The following is a 17,136-nucleotide window of genomic DNA, read 5'->3' on the forward strand; positions in this document are numbered from 1 at the left end:
CACGAGTTAATAAGAGTGAGAAGCTAAGAGCATTGTACGTAACAAAGGTGGGAGGGAGCAGTGAAAAATAGGCAGGAAAGACAATGAAAGATGTAAAATTAAAACGAAATGAAACAAAGATTAGCTACAGTGAACAAAAGCTGAGTCGGAAGAAATTAACATAAATTAAGGCCAAGTGGGTGGCAAGAACCAAGGACATGTTGTAGTGTTAGTTCCCACCTGCGGAGTTCTGAGAAACTGGTGTCTGGGGGAAGAATGCAGATGGCGCGTGTGGTGAAACAGGTGCCGAGGTCACAAATGCCATGTTGTAGAGCATGCTCTGCAACAGGATATTGAGAGTTGCTACTATATACCCTCTGTGTATGCCCATTCATCCTACTTGATAATTTGGTGGTAGTCATGCCAATGTAGAAGGCTGAACAGTGTTTACATAATAGCTGGTATATGACATATCGTTTCGTAGGTGGCTCTCCCTTTGATAGTATATGTTTTGCAAGTTACAGGGCTATTACAGGTGATGGTAGGAGGGTGCGTAGGGTAGGGTAGGGAGGTGGGTGCAGAAGGAGCGTAGGATCTGACAAGAATATTCTGGAGATTGAGAGGACGACGGAAAGCTATTGTAGGTGTGGTGGGCAAAATTTCAGACAGAATGGATCTCATTTCAGGGCATGATTTTAGGAGGTAGTGGCCCTTTTGAAGTAGCTGATTAACACATTCTACACCATGATAATACTAAGGCACCAGTGGTGTGCCCTGAAGCTGTTTCATGGGGGGGGGGGGGGGGGGGGGGGGGGGGATCAACAGTACCAGCATTGGATGTGATGGCCTGGGAAATCTGTGTTTTAACTAGGATGGTGTGGTAATTACACGCAGTGAAGGCTGAGGTGAGAATGGTGGTGTATTGCTGTAAAAAAGTCTGCATCCGAACAAATTATTCAGCTTCTTGAAGATAGCAGTTCATTGTAGATAAGTGCATCATCTGCATGTGTCTGAGGTTACTATTAATACTGTCTGTCAGGTTATTAATATACTAAATAAACAACAAGGCTTCCAGTACACTTCCATGGGGCACATCTGATGTTACTTCATCTGTCAGTGACTGTCCATCCAAGATAATATGCCACCACCTCTTTACCAAGGAATCCTCAATCCACTCACAACTATTGATTTACAATAATGCACGCAATTGTACCTGTGTAATAAATGCTTGTGGTAGTATAGTGTCCGAAATCTCATGTGAGGGCACATCTGATGTTACTTCATCTGTCAGTGACTGTCCATCCAAGATAATATGCCACCACCTCTTTACCAAGGAATCCTCAATCCACTCACAACTATTGATTTACAATAATGCACGCAATTGTACCTGTGTAATAAATGCTTGTGGTAGTATAGTGTCCGAAATCTCATGTGAGGGAAGTGTGAATTGGGCTTAACATGACTGATGTTTTTGGAATCCATGCTGGTTGTCATGCAGTAGGTCATTCCGTTCAAGGGACCTAATTATGCTTGAATTGGAATGTGTTGTAGGATTTTACAACAGATAGATATCAGTAAGCTTGGACAGCAATTGTATTCCAGAATGAGATTTTCACTCTGCAGCGGAGTGTGCGCTGATATGAAACTTCCTGGCAGATTAAAACTGTGTGCCCGACCGAGACTCGAACTCGGGACCTTTGCCTTTCGCGGGCAAGTGCTCTACCAACTGAGCTACCGAACCACGACTCACGACCGGTACTCACAGCTTTACTTCTGCCAGTACCGCGTCTCCTACCTTCCGCAGGAGAGCTTCTGTAAAGTTTGGAAGGTAGGAGACGCGGTACTGGCAGAAGTAAAGCTGTGAGTACCGGTCGTGAGTCGTGCTTCGGTAGCTCAGTTGGTAGAGCACTTGCCCGCGAAAGGCAAAGGTCCCGAGTTCGAGTCTCGGTCAGACACACAGTTTTAATCTGCCAGGAAGTTTCAGCAATTATATTGCTCAATTCTCCTTCACGTCTTGTAGACAGGTGTGACCAGTGCCTTCTCTCAACTGCTGGGCACACTTTTTTTTATTAGAGGGATATATGATATAATGTGGTTAAAATAGAAGCTAAATCAGTTGTAAATTATGTATAGAATCTGACAGAGATACCATTGGGCCATATAAGCTTGAATTTTAACCGCTTCTCAATACCACTGTCACTATTACATGTATCACTTATGTTTGTAAGGGTTCTGTGTTTTCCTTTGTAAAGGAACATATGAAAATGGAGTATAGCATTTCTGTTTTTATTATGCTACTCTGAGTGTTGGTTTTTCTGTCATTAATGGGTGTGGAATGGGTAGGAATGTTGGACATTCTTTGAGATGTATGACAGATATTTCCATAAGGTTCTCTTACAGTACTCATTGAGGGCTTCATGCATTACTCTTTTGACAGCCAAACTCATTGGATTCAACATCTCTATATCAGTATCCTTACGCATCATTGTACACCTAATATGTGCAGTCGTTGTTGTTTCTTAAAGTTTCTTCAGAGCTAGTATACCCCTGAGGTCTTCTCTCAGCATTAACTACCACTAGCCATGTAACTATCCAGAGCTTGTTCAATTGCTGTTTTAAAACTGAGCCACAGTTCGTTTACATTATTCTGCCCTGAGGTACCCATAAATGATTTAAGTTCCTATGTGACATGAAATGGCTACCTCTTTACATAGAATATGTAAATTTTTTCACTAATTTCAGTTGCCCTTTCCTACCCAGCATAATTATTATTGCTACAACTGCCTTATGGTCAATGAATGCCAGTATCAATAGGCACATCCTTAAAGCAGCCATGCCCATTTATTGCCATTGGATCTGATTTACATCATGTGTAGGGCTCAGAAATATTTGTTCACTGTAGTTTTTAGAGAATGCATTTAGTATTATGGTGCAGGATACCTTGTCATGTATGCCATTACAAAACTGTAATTTTCTCATTTGGTTGCTGGATCATTAAAGTTTCCTTCATTAATGACAGTCTGATTGGGGAACATATGTACTAATGAGCTCAAGTTTTTTTCTAAAGTTTTTGTTACATTTCTGGATGAATCTGGCGTCAACGGAAGACCCAATTGAAAGTTTACACCAACCCATAACAGAGTTTTGCCCAGTCTCACAGACAGCTTCAGTTACTGTCACGTTGGCTTTTAGATTCTTGTTGACTGTGAAGAGTAAACCACCTGTGTCTCCCACTAGCCTGTCCTTCCAGTATGCATTTACATTTGCCACAAAAATCTCTTTGCTGACAATTTTGGGTTTTAGCCAGCTTTCTGTACCTTTATATTATATGAACTGCACTGCTTTTTTGACTACTTCATACTCTGGAACTGAGTTGTCAATTCTTGATCACTAGGATTTTAATAACTTCATTTGATTGTGGAAGTGGGGTGGAATGTTTCTTTGGATCTTACACTAATAATACAGGGCCGCGTCATTATCTGGATTGGATGGAGAGTCACCTAGCGAAATAACTCTTCTGTGCACTTCATGCTCAGACAGCCACTTGGATATTAGTCTCTGGTGTGTAGTACACTTGGACCCATTCATGAGGTCTAAATCACTGTTGTGCAAGTCCAGGAAGTCACACCTTAAATTCTCACAGAACCATGAATTATCTGGTTCAAGCCTTCCACTTGGCTCTAAACTAGGGAGCTATGATCGGGTCTGGGAACAATGCTGCAGTGTGTCATCTTTGTTGAAACTCTTGTGAGCAGCTTTCTCTGTTAGCCATTGGAATGAACCAAGTATAGTGTTGGAGCCCAAGTGACAAGTATTGTTTTAACATGTGCCACAATCTGTGGTTGGTTGCATCCTGCTCCCTTAGTGTTAGCCAGAACATCCCTTTCAACATGTTCAGTGAGACCTGTGGGGATACAGAATGTCCAAGGTGATTGTTCTCATCCATTGCTTACATTTCCCCAAGGGTATTATTATTCACACCACGTGTTCTAGCTGTTGAAGATTAAGAGACCTGTATTCTTTTGCACTTGCTTACCCTTTATGTGGCATGCAGCAAGCTTCCCCATAGGTGAAGTGAGTCCTGCAACTCAGTCACAGTGGAAGACAGCACTACAAACTTGCTGGTTAAGGGGATGGGTTTAATACCGTGAGTTCTCCCTGATTGCTTGCTTCCCTGTGCAAGGCCTCTAGACCTACTACAGGCACTCCACTCTGAGCAAAGTGGAAGAGAGGTGATAGAACCTATACTTCATCTAGAGGAGATATTCATGGGAAGGGTAGTACTTGACTTTCAGAATCTCTCCTAGCATACCCATTCAAAGCAGCTTCCAGTCACTTGACAGCTATAGAGCAATTTCCACCACTATTCACTTACATTGCAGTAAGGGGAAAGATAATTCACAAAAAAATATTGATGCTAAAGTTTGCAGAAACACTGAACCTTAGATCACAATTTACTATGGAACTAATTAACTTCGTCAGTAATGGGTAATACTTATCTGTTAACTGACACATACAGTCTAGTATTCAAAGGGAGCTAATTTTAATTGAGAAGGGTTTTCATTTAGAGCACAATATATATTTAATATACTTTCTCTTTGTAAGGATCTGGACAAATTTGGAAGTTAATTCAGGACATTAGCACACATTCTGTTGATGAGGAATGTACACTGCCACTGCCACTTCTCCTCCCCAAGTTTGTCGAACACTGGTGATGAAAGTGTTACTCCATCACTAACTGAAGTACATTACCTCCAGTTTAAGTGCCTCTACACAAGCATGCTACTGAATTGGGTGCAGGTCTCCAAAGGCCTTGGTCGCAAAATAAAGACCTCCATGGTTGTAAATGGGAAGTTCTCCTTTTCTATATAATATCTGTATGTGGAGTAGAAAAGATACATGCATTGAATGATGATAACAACAGGTTGCTTCTGCAATAAATAATTCAGTAATATGTGGCAATAAATTGTTCAGTAGGTTGTGGATTGTGAATGTAGTGATCGAGACTTAAGAGATTTTATTGTATCTGGAAACAAGTGAACATTCAGTGTTTTCAGCTCACTGATGGAGTTGGAAATTAGTATTAAATTTTTTAGTTGCTACTTGTGCCCTCTCCTTCTATTATCAGTTACCATTTTTATTATCTATGGCTGCTCAATAATAGTCTTTTGTGGTAGCTATCTTCTGAATATTGTGTATTTTTATGTGGGATTGTTTGTATTCAACTATCTTCCTTATATGGGATACTGACGTTCTTAAAGTGTACACTTTTGTCTCCTCAGGCATTACAATTCAACTCGAGCTGTTTGTGTAACAGAAAAGAAGCGTGGTAGACAGGATGAAGAGAAAGAAGGAACACCTCCCAAACGTCGCCGAACAGAAGATTTGAGACCTGTTAATAACAGCAGTACCATAGAGTGAGCATTTACATAGTACTGCCAGATTTTGTATCATGTTTTGCAGAAATTATGTCTGTACAGTAAAACACCAGTTTTAGTCTTTTGTGAATACTTGTGGGGAAAATGTAAATGGTGGGAAATTACTTTTTAAGCACATACATAAGTTTTAGATTTTGTGAACACATTGGTAGTTTATACTTTTTGATGAAAAAATTCAGAATTATAGTTTCTTTTTGAATTTCTTCTGGTGAATTTTTATATAGTTTTCTAGTTAAAAAATCAGCACAAATCCGAAGGCAATTTTAAATGATGTGGACATTTGCTACATAATGTGTACACAATATCTGACTTCAGACAAGAAGTACCTGGGTAATCCCAAAAGTAAGATTTCCTATTTTTTTTATAAGTTCATAGATTTGTTTATTTCTTCAATGATTTACACCAGTTTACAGCTTGAACATTTAGCTATTTTGAACATAATCACCATTTCTGTTGATGCATTTTTTAAGACGCTGTGGCAGGTTTTGTATGCCCATGTCATACCAGCTCGCCGCCAGGCTGTTTAGAAAGTTATGAACCTCTTCTTTCACCTTGTTGTCAGAGCTGAATCTCTGGGACCACAATTAACACTGACAGGTACTGTGAGACTCTGAAAAAACTCAAATGGGCAATTCAGAACTGGAGAAGAGGAATGTTGAGCAAAGACGTAAACATTCTCCATGACAATGCTCGCCCGCACATCGCTTGGCAAAGGGGTGTGAACTAAAAAGACTTGCAATACCGTGGCCGAACCGTGAAGGGGATATCCCGTCCAATAAATGCCATACACGTTTTCTTTACACTTTGGAATAGCTATATACTCTGAAAAACTTAAAGATGATGGACTTCCCTGGCAAATCAAAGTTAACATTCAATCCCCCCCCCCCCCCCCCCCCCCCTGCCCCACCTCCTCCCCCTTATATATCAACAGCTCTGATGTAGTTCACACTTTCTTCAAAAGGCCTGTCTGTGACAGCTTGAAAGTGGTTCGTATATTACCTGGAAGAGGCACTACCATAGCTCTTATTTATAATTGGCAACTTTTGTTCTGTTTCTGAAGTTTTCTTCCAACCCAACACTTCATTCAGTAACACACCAACTAACTCCACTACTTACAGTATAGCTATTGTTAAGTTGGTGGTGTTAGGACACAAAGCATGAGCAGCTCAAATTGCTATAATCTGAACCAGTGATTGTTGTCACATCGGCACAATGATGATGGACAAAAAGGCTGCCTCTTTGTAAAATTTTAATAATAAAAATTACTTGGCTTCAGGGCCTGGGAGCACCTAGCACCATCAAGTATTTGGTAGGCTTCTTTTCTGTTTTGTCCGGAGGGTGCAGAAAGCACGTAAGTCAGCAAGAAACAATAATGATAAACAAGGAATTGAAGCTAAACAACAGTTAAAAATTTCTTGTTGTTTGGATGCATAATTGAAAACAAATTGTTGAAATTCAAAAAGACTGAGTTACTTGAAATGAATGATAATGAAAAAAGTCCTCAGAATAACACAGTGTATTTATTGTGGATTTTTTTTTTAGGTAAAGTGATAATTAGTAAACAGTCGTTGTTGCTCAGATTTCTCGATTTATGTATGTACGTTATCCTGGCATTTTATACTAATTTAAGGTTAGCAAAGTTGTGTGCTACATTGAATTTTAATTAGAACTTCCAAATCAGTCCTTTTTCAAATGCCAGTTGATGTGGCATTAGCTCCTAGCTCCACAGCTTCAAATAAGAGTGACAAGTAAAGAGTTGGTAGGTAAGGGAAAGATGAGAAACTGAACCACATTCTTCCATTAAACTTTAGACTGAATTAAATCCTGGGCCGAGGTGATTAATATTCCAGATATTCCAACTCCTGTCTTTACACAACTTCTTAATGTGCAGGAAAAACTGCCATCGAAGTACTTGCACAAATATTTCAAAAGTGTTGTTTTAAAAGACTTAAGTGTTTGTCAACCACATCTGTAAGAAACTGACTTCTCATTTTCTTTGTATCATTGCATGCATATGAGACAGATCTGACTTGTTGTGACTTAGTTTTCAGGTTTTTGTGGGAAAATGTTCATTTTCCCTTTTGTTAACCCATTTTCTATTTTATACAGGACTATATTGCGGATTCTATATTACTATTGTTTTTCTAGGGAACCTCATGAGCCTCGAGAAGTTGATGTGTCACTGCTGTTAGACACCCCAAGAATAAAGAGGCTGTCTGAACTAAGAGCAACTGCAAATGCCTCATTTTCTGGCACACCTATCAGAGAAACGTCAACTCATCATTCTATCCTTAAGGTCTGTTTTGATGATGCTTTTTACGTATGATACATTATCAGAAATTTGATCTCTAACTGTTTTATTAAATTATTATTTTCAAACAAAAGCTGCACAATTGAAATTTAGATAATTATAGACTTCTATTTTTATTTTGTAAAACTATAAGGACCAATTAGATAAACTTCTCTGACAAGAATCAATTTTGACCCTAGTTTGGGAACTGTCCTCAGTTTAGGAATAAGTTATATTGTGTAAGACTAATTTTTGATCTGTTGAACAGTTTTCAGTGTTGATCTAAATTAACATGAAATACTTCTGACAATATGGTTACGAAAAAACACTGAAGGTTGCTGTTCATTGTCAGTAAACCAGGAGGCAACTGTAACCTCAACTGGCAATATTGTCATTATTAATGGCAATGAAAGTTAAGATGAGAGAGAGTGTTTATGTTCAGCCGATAAGAACAATAGTGTAAATAATCACACTCTGTATTGCAAGCACGGAGTGCCTCTGTGCAAAAAGTGCACTGTTATTTAAATCGCCACCACTTGGACAGTGAGCATGCCACAGATAGTAGTAATAGTTTCTTTGTGTAAACAATTAGGTCACTGACAACAATTAGGGTGTATAGTAAAACTGAAAGTGTGCATTCATTCAAATACATCTACATAACCATTGCAACACAAAACTTTCCATTGTGTGAAATTTTTAAAGACACTCTTCATGGCGGAGAGCTGGATTTCAAGTGCATGTTTTGCAATAATATAATTTCACACCTGTCACCTTTCTTTTTTCTGTGTGAACATGCTACACAATCCTTATGCTTGTTCCCAGATAGCTTGTTCCTAATGTGCAACTTTCCACTTAATTGTTTCTAGTCATCCGCAGTTGAAGGATGCTCTCATTTCTGTCTGTGTACTTTTTCTTCACTAAGTCTCTCGTAACACTTTTATGGAATGCTCCGTGAGCCAATACTACAGAGTTCAGGCTGCTCCTCTGATGCACTAACAGGTATATCATGCATCACCACTTCTGCAACCATAAATGCCTCAGGGATAAATATTACTCTGAGACCTAAACATAAACAACTTGGTATTTTTCGCAGTAACAGACACTGCCAAAGATGAAAAAGTTAAAAGTGAAAAAATAATTTTAGAGAAGTTACCTGAGATTTTACTTGAAATATTCTGAACAGTAATCCAGAGTGCAACCACTGAGCTCCAAAAAAATAAATTGAGCACTGGCTGAAAAGTATCACTTCGCTGATTAACTTGTGTATTCTTATTGCTATTTCTGTTCCTCAACACATGTACAGTTATCAAAACAGTTTAAGTGTGAATTCGATAGGTAAATTTTTAGCACAAATTGTGTAGGTACTGCAGTTCAAACCGAGAGACCATTTTTGTAAGAAGTGTTCACTCATTATTGGCTGCTGGTGAACTCCGCAGATTTCATTGTTCACTGCAAAAACTTCAAACTTCCCTTCCTTATATTCACCAAGTGTCTATCAAAACGCTTTTAAACTAAGCACATCAATTATGAGTTGCCTCCAAGAATTGTTTTGAGATCAATTATCTGCACTTGTTACTTTCGTACATAGCACACACTTACCTTAATCTAACCTAACAGATAAAAAATATTTTTGAAGTTCAGCAGTTTGGGAGTGACGTGTTCTTGCATTTCCGAAACATTTTTTTGTCTTGATAACCAATTCTTTTTATTTGCATCTTTTCAACTTTTATTTGCACAAAACTAAACTGTTGTTTTGTAATGTCACTAGTTCTTGAACTGATGATTACTGTTTAACTCGGCGTGATGTACGATATTTCAACAGTCAGAAATGACCTAAGTTCATAGTCATTTGATGAGAGATTAAGATGTGTTCAACACAGATTTTGGGGTTCAGGTTAATAAGAGTTAATTTTCTGTGCTATAAGACAAACTGCTTTATACAATTGGCCCTAAAAGGTGACTGAAAATCCATAGTTGAATATATGAATTGCTGTGAGGATAGATACATACTCACTGAGTATAATAAGCAACAACTTAGACATTTTTGAATTTATAAGGACTCTACACAGTGCTGCTGATTAATGTCCTTATGCGAAAGCACGATAATGGTTGGCAGCAAGAAAGTTAATCCAATAAGTTGGTTAAGATTCAGGAAAAAAAAAAAACACACGGTGAAGAAAGCTGTACAAATGCACGAGTACTGAAATATCCTCCTGCGGATATCTTCAAAGCATTAATAGATTTTTGAGTTTTTATCATTTAGTATTCATAGTAAAGCACTAGATGAGCACTAGTTAAGATCAACCAGACAACAACAAAAATTGGCCAGAACCAGAATTTGAACTGTTTTGTTTGCCACAAACCATTCATGTAACAAAGTGTATAGTTTTGTGTGTGAAAATGTTCAGTGTTCGGTTATTGTATGTATGGTTGGAAGGAGTTGCACCTTCATGACACACTAAGGGAAATGTGCAGTCTGAAAATATGATAAAAAGTCAACTATGCAGCTTTGTAAGCTGGTCATCAGCTGGACTGGACCATTAGATTTGAATGTCACTTTGAGTGGCCTTCTTATGTTACCTTGTTTATTTATTTTATTAGTGGGGAAAATGGAACTTAGAGCAGAGAAACACATTTTTAATAGAATATTTAATGCTGATAGAAGAAAACATTAGCGTGTCAGTCTTGAGGTTCTGAAAGGGTAACTGAAGTATGCAAATTTTTTACTCTAGTATGAAGACTTTCCAGAGATAAAGATCTTCCTTGAAGAGCTAAACAGGTCCTGTTGAAAACTTTCCTTCTGCCCGTCATATCCTATTGTAGAGAGCTGCATTGTAACCAAAAGAGACATATGTCAACTAGTAGCTTGTGAAATTAAATTCCTTAGTAGGTTTTCTTTACAAAAGACAAGGAGAGTCAAGATCAGGGCGAGTGGAAGTTACCACAGAAGAAAGGAAGTGGTTGGTCAGATGAAACAGATGTAGTCCAACCGAATTCCCTGTATGTGCTTGGAAATGAACACCAGAATGAAAACCAAGAAGAGGTGGTTTTACCAGATTAAAGTCCACTTTGAAAGGAAAGAGATTTGGGGTGCTGTGGTGATGGAGGAAAGCTACCAAGACAGAAAGAGATGGAGGAGGATTGTTTCAAAACATTCCACCTGACTTCCTGGAATGATTCACTGACATTAAGAAATGGTGGCATTAATAACTTGTCGAAAGAGCATCGGTATCAAGGAATATTGGTTCCTTATGAGAGAATCATTGATATTTGCACTAAATTGCTTATTTTCTGTCACACCCACTAAGGCAACCAGGACAGCGAAGAGCCTTTCATGTGAAGCAGTTGATTAGATGTTGATCAATAACTTGAAAACAATCATAAGAGAACAAAAAAAGTAAAAATAAAAGGGTGCTGAAAATTCAGAGGAATTATATCATAGTTTAAGCTGCCACATCACGCTCCTCTGTATCAGCTTGTGGTTAGTGTCTTAGTCGTCAAGCTTGATTGTGGACAGATGTCTATTTGCTGCATAATATGTGCACCTAACTATTATGCAAACATCTCTTGATTCAACAGTTGCTCTTAGTTTTTGGGTGAAACTGACAGAGCCAGGAATTATTCAGTAACACATTTCTGTATGATAGTACTAAAGAGTTGGAACATGTTCCAGTAGAAACGTGTTTATATAGCTACACCATCAGCTAGTGTCAGGAATTTGATTAATTTTTTGTTAGTTTTGACCAATACAGTGACCATCGGGTGCTGGTAAAAAAATGGGTATTGTATTTTTCTGTCTGGTGCATTGCATATAGGTGCCTTAATATTAAGTTAAATAGGCACACTAGCACAGAAAAAGTGCAGCAAATTTATTGATTATGTGTAATAACAACTTAGGAGGAGGAGAAGAAGAAGAAGAAGAAGAAGAAGAAGAAGAAGAAGAATTTTCGGAACTAATTTGTAGTCAAATCAGTTCGAAGTAATGACATCCAATGGGTAATTTTGATGTGCATGTAGTTTTGAGAGATTCTTTCCTTATTTATGATTACTGGTTTAAAACAAAGAAATACATTGCTGATATTTGGATGCAACTTTTATTAAATTGTTCTAAATTAATTCACTCTCCATTTTTGTTCAGATACACATGTTTTAAAATTTTCCATGCAACTGTTGAAATGTCTGGCATACATCTGATGTCACACACATTTAGGTACAGAATTTTGACTCACATTCACAATCAAGATACTAGTCAGTCATTCAGAACCTGGGAAAGAGTGTGAACTCACTTTGTCATCTAAACTGGCAAGTAGACATCAGACATCTGAACTTAGAGGCTTAGACACTGAAGGTATTTTCCAATAGAACTGTAACATTAACATAAATCCAGAGATTAATAATAGATTCAAAGACTTCTAGTTGTGAGCTTTCTGGAGAATACTTGAATGGATTAATTTTGCTACAGGTACATTCAGTTTCAAAAAAATCATTGTCACCTGAAGATTCGGTTAGTGAAGATATAAGCAGAACAACAAGAGGGGCTACATCAAAAGACCACGGGACAGAGATGAACACTGATGGCAAAAAGACAGGTAAAATAGCAGTTAGAGAATAGTACAAACAGTGATATAACTACTTTTATAGTCATAAATTAAGCAGTAGGGTCTTTTATTACTATTTTATTTTGTTAAAAGAATATCCTTTCTCTGCAGAATAAATAAACTAAATCATTAGGCTTTTGTATTGTATGGAATGTTAGCACCAGTGTTGCAAGTGTCCCCCCCCTTACCACACACACTTCAAATAAAGAGTGGGTGAGATTTGGGGCATGGAGGAGGCACAGTGGAAAATACATGTCTGGTTAATTCACAGATCATGTTACTTGTTACAAAATGCTAAACATTGTAGTTGTTTTTGACAATGTGGAGAGAGAGAGAGAGAGAGAGAGAGAGAGAGAGAGAGAGAGTGTTTTCGTTCCTGTTCCTGTTCCTGTGGGTGAATAAGCACTCTCCTTGCCAAACTTGTTCTCACTCTCACCTCTTTGTACTCTTCTCTAATTCTGCAATCCTGCCTTTCCCAGAGCAGTTCACCCAACAATACTTGTAGCAACCAAAATCACATATCTTTGAGCAAAGAACTACTGAAAATCTTCAGTGTGCTTTTTACAAAATGACGATGCCTCAATTCATTAAACAAAAACAGTGCCATCTAGTTTCCTTCTGCTAATTTCCTCAGCTTCCTCAGCCTCTAAATATCTTCCAAAGAAGAAAACTATCCCATCTAGGCTGTTTTATTCTTGAATAAGGTCATAGAAACACCTTCATAGTTAGCTGAATTACTACTTTTATACTTATAGTGATCTGATAGATTTTGTTATCACCTTATGGGTTGTATTTTTGAAAGTAATGTTTGTTGGTGGAGTGTGCAGTGCCTGCACATGTAAATCTGATGCATCTGTATTTGGTTGCTTATATGTGGTTGATATGTTAGTGCCCCTGAGAGGAAGTAATTATTGACTGGTGGCCAGTTAATTTTTGTCAGCAATCTGCTTTATAAATTATTCTCCAGTATTCTTTGTACAATTACTCATTACAGTTTCATAGAATCATTGTTTTTGAGTCTGCAGAACAACACATTTCTTCTATCTGTACCTAACTGGTCTGTTTATTTTATTGTTAACACTGGACCATCATCCTCAGATATACCACTGACTGGCATTACATTTAGATCACTGCAGTTCATTGAGTCTAAAAACAGCTCATCCGTGGCTGTTGTGCTATGTCTTACAAATCTTGTAGGCAATTTTATTGTGAAAAATAATCCAAAACTGAATACCAAAAACTCTTAAGTATCCTTAGTAAGTACTTATGGCAGAAAATCAACATTAAAGATTCCACACTGATACCCCAGTAAGTCTGCATAACATTATTACAAATGTAAATTTAGGCTTCCGCAGCCATGGTCACAGTCAATAAAATTCTCCTGGGTTTGAGTCCGCATTCTCAACTATAAAATTCTGACATTTTGGCGACTGTTGCAATACTCCTTCCTCAGGGTGTATTGCTAACTAGTTAGCAATACACCCTGAGGATTTTATGGTCAGAATTTTATAGTTGACAATGCAGCCTCAAACACAGAAGAATTTTATTGATTATTACAAATGTTTCTAATTGATCTATAAAGCTTGAGATAGTTTTATCTGGCAGCTTGTCAGGACTAAAAAGCTTGTACGTTTTTTGATCTATTGTGGCACACCATTTAAAAAAAGTGTTAAGCAATCTTGGAGAGCCTTCATGCCATTTTTTGCATAAATAAGCACTCTCACTTTATTCTTATTTGGTTTTTCAGTAGTATGATATTAGCTTATATCCATCAAGATGAAATTGTTCAATTTCAGTGATTTTCATTGATGTTCTGATATGCACAAGAAGTCATTTTATTGTGCGGATATGAGTAGTTCATTTTTTTTTTTGCCCCCTCCTCCATGAGGCTTCTGGTGTTTTGTTGGAAGACACTAAGTTCATTCTATTTAATGTTCATCTTGTCAAAGCTGCAGTATTTTGTTTTGCTAGTAGCTGTTTCAACTATATTTGTTCTACAGCGTTGTCTTTCTGAATTTACCCTAAAAATACCAAGGGAACACTTCGTAAACAACTGGAATCGGAAGAATACTGCTTTGGTCAGACTGGATGCTTCTGGCAATTTGCTATGCACATAGCCTCTTAACAGAAGTATTCAAATGCAAACTGAGCAGGGTGTGATGCTAACGAATGAATGAGGAATGCATTAATCACATCCATATGTGACCATCCATTTTCTTGAGCAATTTTCCAGGCTGTGCATCAACATTTTTCACAGAGTGCTTCATCTATGGCAGCTTATACCATTCAGAGAGTGACATGATCTTCACCCCAATGTGAAGAGCATTCTCGGCAATGTGCCTTGATGTCATTCTCAATTGTATGATTCAGTTGATGCATTCCAAACTGTTGCCTGTTCCTGCTACTTGTATTAACGAACTTTTCCAAGATCCTTCCCCAAAGAGTCAGTCACAAATGACACTGCTGAGCTCTGCACTTACAAGGGGAGGCTGCCAATTGTGAAATTCAGATTCAATTCATACTGCGCATAATAAAAGCTCATGGCCAGAGGTGTAATGTGGCAAAGCACCAAGATGCACTTCTCAGCCGTTGTCGAGAAAATCAACAGTTAAAAGAAACCGTTGCGGTGAAATACTCTCTACGATTAATAATTTTCTACAGCGTCGTGGCGCAGCGGTAAGCGCTCGGGTTCGTAATCCGAAGGTCGCCGGATCGAATCTCGCGCCATGCAACATTTTTTTTATTATTAGATTTTTTAGACACACAAACAAACACAAACATACACACAAAATTCAAGCTTTCGCAACAAACTGTTGCCTCATCAGGAAAGAAGGAAGGAAACAGAAAGACGAAAGGTACCCTCTCCCTCAAAACCCACATCCTTTCGTCTGTGTGTGTGTGTGTGTGTGTGTGTGTGTGTGTGTGTGTGTGTGTGTGTGTCTACACATTAAAAAAAAAAAAAAGAGGATTGTTGCATGGCGCGAGATTCAATCCGGCGACCTTCGGATTACGAACCCGAGCGCTTACCGCTGCGCCACGAAGCTATAGAAAATTTTTAATCGTAGAGAGTATTTCACCGCAACGGTTTCTTTTATGGCAGACGTGATAGCCTTTAGTACAGTTTCGTTAAGCGAGCCACCTCTGATATTCGTGACCTTCTCATTGACCTTAGTCATACTCCCTAATTAGTTTCCTTTCTCTGGGTCTCAAGTTCTGTGGATATCCCAGAGAAAAAATTGGTTGACTGCTTGGTTAGGGAAGCGATTACATGCCACTGCCTTACCCCCCCCCCCCCCCCCCCCCCCCTTCCCCACCCACCCACCCACCCCCACCCACCCAACCACCCAATTCTCTTTAACAATCACAGGTACGAATTTGCCACTGCAAATAAGTCCTCCACTCGCTCAAAGGTGGAGTGACATTTGGTGGGGATAGTGCTCCCTCTAATAAGCTCCACACTATTGGAGAGTCTACTGATGCAAGGCACTCTCTGTTAATTACTCTTGAAGGAATCCACTGCCGTATATCACCTCAGCATTGGTCATACCAGGCTAAGTCATAGTTTTACTTTATGTAATAAGCCACCCCTACATTGTGATAGGAGCATTACAGACAGTAACTCATATTAAGGAGGAATGCTGGGTCCCTCTGGCCTCCATTAGTAAACGTGGCCTTCAGAATTCTTTGCCTCTGATATTGGTGGGTGATTTCCGAATGTGCTGGGTCTGGTGAGACACGTGACCGTACATCCTTGACTTACTCACTCTTTCATCCCCCTTTTACTGTTTTAATTTCCGTAGATGCGGTTTGTGTCCTTTTCTGCAAAATCCGATTTTCTATTTTAGGGGTGGCACTCTGTTGAATAGTTAGGGCTCTTCAATACCTTGACTGTACCATAGCAGGGGCACAATACACCAGAGCAGCAGTGCGGCAGATGTGGGTGAGATGACAACCGTCGCATGCAGAGCCTTGGGGACAGCCACATGCTGCTTTACCTATGTATCTCCTCTTGTGTTTGTTATTAACGATCCAGCTGATTTCCATTACATATTTAGTCTTCTCACCTTTACTCTTCTGAATGTGCCAACTCGAAGTCATTCTTTGTTCTTTATTGTCTTCACCGTTCATCAGTTTTATGGCAGTCGGATGCTGGGTGGGTTTCTCTCACCATGGATGAGACCTGTGGTTAGTGATGTAAAATGCCTGGTTATTTATATGTTAGGGCTAATGCCCAGGATAAATGTCAACAATTCATAAATGCCCATGCATTTTAAAGATTAATTTATAAGCAGTAGTTATGAGAAAATTCTAAACTCATATTTTGTATTGGAAAAGGTGTTTTGCAACACTTGGTTGGGTAACCAAGTTTAAAAAGCTGCTTTAGAGCTAGGGAAGAGTTATTAAGGGAAGTTAACTGGACTGTAAACATAATTATACATTTTAATGAGGTTAATTCTTTGGGTAGTGCATAATTAAAAAAGAAAACGAAACTCAAGTTGAAAAGTAATTCTTGAAACAAAGTGTAGTTTATGTTAAGTAAGTAGTGTTGTACTTTTACTATTCTACTGCAAAAATATTTGAGTAAAAGAGTCTATCCATAATGATTTTAATTAGGGATGAATCGTGCACCAATTCAGGTTCCTCAAGTCCATGAATTGCAGATTCTCTAGCAATTGACTAGTATCGGAATCAACCAATTGCAACATCTTTGGCATCGATTCTTTGTTATTAAATGTTTTTTATGTTAGTGATCTCATTTTATCTTCACAACAGTGCAGTCATAGGAAAGTAGAAAGGAGGAGAATAAAAAACTATAGTGTCTCTCAAACGT

The 17,136-nt window shown here is 38.4% G+C and overlaps 1 protein-coding gene and 1 non-coding gene across 2 annotated transcripts in view; one reads left to right on the forward strand and one right to left on the reverse strand.

The window, feature by feature from the left end:
- The window catches only part of LOC126474919 (protein ELYS), a 350,083-nt gene that overhangs the window by 233,824 nt on the left and 99,123 nt on the right, over positions 1 to 17,136 (forward strand). Inside the window, exons 20-22 of the mRNA XM_050102423.1 lie at positions 5,262 to 5,396; positions 7,566 to 7,713; positions 12,170 to 12,296. Coding sequence (XP_049958380.1) covers positions 5,262 to 5,396; positions 7,566 to 7,713; positions 12,170 to 12,296 — 410 coding nt within the window. The remainder of the gene's footprint in view (positions 1 to 5,261; positions 5,397 to 7,565; positions 7,714 to 12,169; positions 12,297 to 17,136) is intronic.
- Positions 1,646 to 1,720, reverse strand: Trnas-cga (transfer RNA serine (anticodon CGA)). The gene has a single exon. It is a non-coding gene; the product is annotated as a tRNA-Ser (tRNA).

This window comes from Schistocerca serialis, chromosome 4 (genome assembly GCF_023864345.2).
Source record: "Schistocerca serialis cubense isolate TAMUIC-IGC-003099 chromosome 4, iqSchSeri2.2, whole genome shotgun sequence".
Classification (NCBI taxonomy): domain Eukaryota; kingdom Metazoa; phylum Arthropoda; class Insecta; order Orthoptera; family Acrididae; genus Schistocerca; species Schistocerca serialis.